Raw genomic sequence first — 5,594 nt, 5'->3', positions numbered from 1 at the left:
ACCTGTACACCCAGCCCTCCGACCGCCCCCTTCGTTCTGCTGCTGACCCTCTCCGCCTCCACATCCCTCGCTCGAAACTCGCATCTGCTGGTCAGCGTGCATTTCCCTCCGCGGGCCCCTCCGTCTAGAACTCCCTGCCGCTTGAGCTTCGCCAGAGCCCCTCTCTTGACGCGTTCAAGAGTAGGTTGAAGACTCAGTTCTTCCCGTAGCTGGCTGTGACTTTCATGCTCGACGTGATGTGTTGTGCCCCAAAAGACATTCTTGTGCTGTGCTCTGTGAGAGGTGTTTTCTTTGTGCTTAATATTATTTTGTTTGGACCTAGCTATTGATGTGTACATTGTTGTTAAACAGTTGTTTGTTTACCAGGGTTTGCTAGTGTGTGATAGGGTTCGTGTCCGTCTGAAGATGTTAGTTTCTTTGTTAGTCCTGTGTTGACAACTCTTCGACAAGCGCTTAGAACTGTACCCACGGAATACGCGCTATATAAGCTTCATATTGATTGATTGATTGATTGTTCAAGAAGGTTGAGGGTATGTGTTGTGTCTTGGACGTACGTTGGCAGTGACTGTACAATGGGTTGAAGGAGGAAGTCCAAGTATTTCGAAATGAAGTCTGTTGGACAGCTGCAGGCAGAAACGATGGGTCTGCCTGGGGTGTTGGGTTTGTGTAGTTTCGGGAGGAGGTAGAAAGTGGGCTGTTTAGCGTCAGACTTCAGCAGAAGTTTGGCAGTGGCGGGAAGATTGTTGTGTTTGATCTGTTCTTTAATTGTATTTGCGATCTGTTTTTGGTCGAGGGGGAGGGAGGCCCGAGGGAGTGGTTTGTATGACGCAGCGTCATTGAGTTGGCGATTGCTGACAAGGGCGGTGCTGTGGTCGTCTGAGACCGAGAACTGTACCTTCGCGAAGCCCATAGCCAACTCAATGACGCTATACTGGCTTGTCACTTTATGAGCGTGAACCAGAGATAAAGAAAGTGTCACACAATCGGGGGGGGGGGGGGTGTATGAAACTGACACAGCTAGCTACTGAGTCTATATTATTTTTTTCTATTCTGTGAGTTCGAAGGTTTGCCGATTGTGTAAGGCGAATGACGGTGAAGGTTAAGCACCCACCCTTACTTCGGGGCAAAATCGGTGCACAAGGGGCCGGGGTGGGCGCTTACAGGGTATGTTACGGTTCTGCTAAAACACAAGTACCCGCTGTTTGGTTCCAGACGCCCAGCATGAACATCTCAGCGACTGTCGTCATCAAGGAGGGATTGATGGACGTGTTAGACCCGCAGGTCCCCTCACAGGCAGGTTCTTTATCACATCTTTTTGCAGATATCACTTGTGTTTTTTGTAGCAAACAATGGTACATGAGGTACTGAGCTAGGCGAGTCACATATTTCAATGGTAATTGAATTCAATAATTCCAGGATTCTTTTCTAGTGTGTGTGTGTGGGTGGTTGGGAGGGTGGGGATGTGCGCGCATGTGTGTGTTTGTGGGTGTGAGAGGGGGGAGCGTATTTGCGTGCATGCGCGCGTGTGAGTGTGATTTTATGTGCGTGTGCCTATCTGTGTATATGTTACAGTTAATCTGTGAAACCAGGAAATACGTGTATTAACTAGGTAATACTAGGCAGAAATTAATATGTAAGCGCCTAGGGCTATATCTAGATTAGGCGCATAAAAATGATCACAATAATAATAATAATAATACATGAATTAACTGACGCTAAAAAAAGGTAATTCATGTATTACCTAAAATAGTTTAGTTAATACATGTATTCCCTGGTTTCACAGATTAGCTGTAACATATACTGTATGTACATACAAATAATGAATTTTTTTGTACTTCCTGATAGCTATGGAAACAGCAGAACTGCGTGTTAGTGAAGACTGACATCTTGGTGCTCAAGATATTCAATGTGAACGAGACCAAACTTCAGAGAACTGTGCGTCTCAGCCATTGTCGTGCTGCCCTCAAGGTGAGTTACCTCAATGTGACCCAGACCAAACTTCAGAGAACTGTGAATCTCAGCCATTGTCGTGCTGCCCTCAAGGTGAGTTACCTCAATGTGACCCAGACCAAACTTCAGAGAACTGTGAATCTCAGCCATTGTCGTGCTGCCCTCAAGGTGAGTTACCTCAATGTGACCCAGACCAAACTGCCATGCTGCCCTCAAGGTGAGTTACCTCAATGTGACCCAGACCAAACTGCCATGCTGCCCTCAAGGTGAGTTACCTCAATGTGACCCAGACCAAACTGCCATGCTGCCTTCAAGGTGAGTTACCTCAAAGTGTTCACTGTCATCAGTTTGTTTGAGCGCCTACATCTGGATCATACACGTTGAACAGATTCTTGTCCAGAGATGACCCTGTAATTCCCCCGTATGTCTACTCTAAAATCGAAATCACTGTAAATTAAGATTAGAGATTAGTGATTTTTAAATGTAGATATGTGTAAAAAGACATCTTTTAAAACAACCAATTGAATTCGTTTGTTTGATATGATCAGGTAATTCATTCCAGAGAGATGTTGCAGAAGGAAAAAAGGAATGCTCATATAATTCAGTTCTACATCGAAACATTTGCATATCATATGGTTTGTGTCGGTGATACGGATTTACTGCTGAAATGAGAGGTGGTCAGTATTCAAGTAAATAAACTGGCGCTAGACCATTAACTAATTTAAAATAAACGATCAATTTATGTTTTCTGCACCGTTCTTACGTTGTTGTAAAACCTGACTCATTATAAAGTTAATGAACAGCTCCAATAATAGTTATAATAGTAATAACATCTAAACTTGGCCAAAACATTATTGCAAAGAATTTCGCACTCAAATTAAATCATTAATTCCCGTGTAATTTCATTAACACTTGATATGCCAGTTAAGGCCGTTCTGTCTACTAAACTGTTTCGAATACAGACAACGCCGCTTACCTCGAACTCGCTTACCTCGATTTTTCGGATACGTCGAAGTGAACCATTGGTCCCGGCCAGCAGCCTTCTTTTTATCACTAAAATTCCTTCACTTACCTCGACTTTGGATAGCTCGATTTTCTGCTTAGCTCGACCTCATGCCTAGGTCCCACCTTATTTTGATCACATCGGTTAGCTCGATCTCCCAATTTTGCGGCCTTCACAGACCTTTTTTTCTCTCCATATGACGTCAAACGAGAAGTGACGCACAAATGTAAACGTCATAAGATTATGTTACCCCAAAGAGATGAGGAAATCTTTCGCAAAGAAAATATGGAAAATAGTTCCCGCCAAAAAAGTCGCTAAACCAATCAAATTGCCAGAAATGAGAAAGAGAGAGAGAGAGAGAGAGAGAGAGAGAGAGAGAGAGAGAGAGAGAGAGAGAGAGAGAGAGAGAGAGAGAGAGAGAGAGAGAGAGAGAGAGAGAGAGAGAGAGAGAGAGAGAGAGAGAGAGAGAGAGAGAGTCCACAGCAAATATTCAGTGCGTTATTCAGTGCAGAAAAAAACACGTAAATCATGTGCCTGTGACGCTCAAATAGAAAGAAGAAAAACAAATGACGCTTTATAATATGACGTCACAGGGCCGTGCTAATGACGACAATGTAGTAGATCACATGCACTGGGAGAAGCGCCGATGGTCAACTTGGTGTACATACAGACTACGCTGCTTACCTCGATTTTTTGGATACGTAGAAGTGAACCATTGGTCCCGGCCAGCAGCCTTCTTTTTATCACTAACAATCCTTCACTTACCTCGACTTCGGATAGCTCGAAGTCTTCCTTTGAAAAATCGAGCTATCCGACGTGTTGGATAGCACGAACTTCGGATACCTCGAACTGTTTGGGGGGCCCCGACAAGATCGAGGTAAGCGGCGTTGTCTGTAAGTCTAGATAACGCCCAGCACCACATACAATGTAAACATTTGGCTAAACAGTGTATTATTTGTTTTTTCCTTATCAACTTTTTGATTCCCTCGGTAATCCATGGGGCATCTCGTTCATTTATCACATTTTTACAGGCATACAGTGCTTGGCAGCAGTCATTAGTATGTCCGTAAATGATTCGACTGCTGCATCCAGTGGTTCTAAATTAACGACCTCAGGCCAATCTATATTTTGCAAATCATTTCAAAACTTCCCAATATTGAGTTTGGAATAATTATAAATGATGCGCTCAAATGGTCGTTTGAAATTAACTATTTTTTTAATTTTAACGTAAGGATAAGAATGGACACTGCAAACTGGAGAAACATTTGTTTACTGCGTCTATCATGTCTGGACATGGGGTTAATATCAAGTCAATAAGAGTGGATGTAATACGGGTTTGTTCTGTCAGGTCAGGGACGTAGCACACCTAATAAAAGTGGTAGGGCGGAAAAAAATGGAAGACAAAATGCTGAGACAGCTAAGGAAATATGGGGCTTACACTACCGCCCCCCCCCCCCCTTCCCGTCCCCTTGTAATGGTCTAAAAAAGAAAGAAAACATGATGCGATTTCGTGCCTTCTGAGCTCAGTTCCATCTAATCATCTTTCCATCCTCCACCAAACAACTGGCTGGTGAATGTATCAGTGATTATCAATCGACTTACATTTATATCTAAATTCCGATACGTTGAATGTGATGAGCACTTACTTCAAATGACTTTCGTCTTCATTATTGTCTAGTGTGTTAAAAAGCAAGGATTGACAAACTGGTTTACTTCTAAACAAGCAATTTATTGATCCGTCCAGCCATCAACATTGGCAGCCTGAGTGATGACTGAAAAATAGAGGGATTTGTCAGAATATTTTTAGCGCGTTTTCGATCCATCACAACCAGGATGCACACTTGTGTCCATTGTTCAATTCTCTCTCTACATGTTGTTTCATGTGACACTGTTAACCCCACAAGTTACTGTGTTACTCAATTGTTATGGCGTACTTACGGTTGACACACAATCACTCACCCCTCAGTCTGACCCCAGCTTAGCACCACTTTTCTTCACACTTGACAGAAGACGTTTGTGTGGCACGAGATTTCTGCAGCACACTGGTTCTGGATAAATCCAGTTCCGAAAACGTTCCGAATATCTCCTGCCGATGATCAGAAGCAACAAAGGCGTTTGCAACGTTAATCATGTTGAGCGAGTCCGTTCTGGCTTTATGTACATGGAGGATCATCAAATGATTCAATCGCGCCTCATCCATTCTTGACCTGAGGTAGTTTTTCAGGCGCCTCATGGCACTAAAGGACCGCTCACTGACAGCATTTGTTGCTGGCATGACAATGATCAGTTTGATCAGAATGACGACCTGAGACAGAAGCGAGATCTCAGCCTTGGACAAGGTCTTGAAATATCCCACAATGTCTGACAAAAGGCAATCGGTGTCAGGATAAGCTGTTCTGATCTGAATTGCTAACGTCTGCAGTTGAGCTCTCAAGTTGGGGACATTAAAGTCGGCGCCATAAAAGTCAGAGCATGTCGCCAGTTCTATTTCAAAACTTTCCCCTTTTGCACCTTTCAAAAGAACCTGTTCTAATGTTACATACATCTCAAAATCGTCTTGCGCAAAACGATCTTTCAAGCAGGAGGCCAAAACATCAATAGCTTCAAAGTAGATCATCCTGTAGTGATCTTCCACACTGCT

General features: G+C 43.4%; 1 protein-coding gene across 1 annotated transcript in view; it reads left to right on the top strand.

Annotated features, from left to right (window-relative positions):
- Nucleotides 1-1,221: 1,221 nt before the first annotated feature.
- LOC138949823 (uncharacterized) overlaps nt 1,222-5,594 on the top strand; it is a 49,375-nt gene continuing 45,002 nt past the window's right edge. Inside the window, exons 1-2 of the mRNA XM_070321600.1 lie at nt 1,222-1,293; nt 1,846-1,968. Of these exons, the coding sequence (XP_070177701.1) occupies nt 1,222-1,293; nt 1,846-1,968 (195 nt within the window). The remainder of the gene's footprint in view (nt 1,294-1,845; nt 1,969-5,594) is intronic.

Source organism: Littorina saxatilis, linkage group LG16, assembly GCF_037325665.1.
Source record: "Littorina saxatilis isolate snail1 linkage group LG16, US_GU_Lsax_2.0, whole genome shotgun sequence".
Taxonomy (NCBI): Eukaryota; Metazoa; Mollusca; class Gastropoda; order Littorinimorpha; family Littorinidae; genus Littorina; species Littorina saxatilis.
Note: the sequence above shows the minus strand (reverse complement) of the source record. Positions and strands in the feature narration are given on the sequence as shown.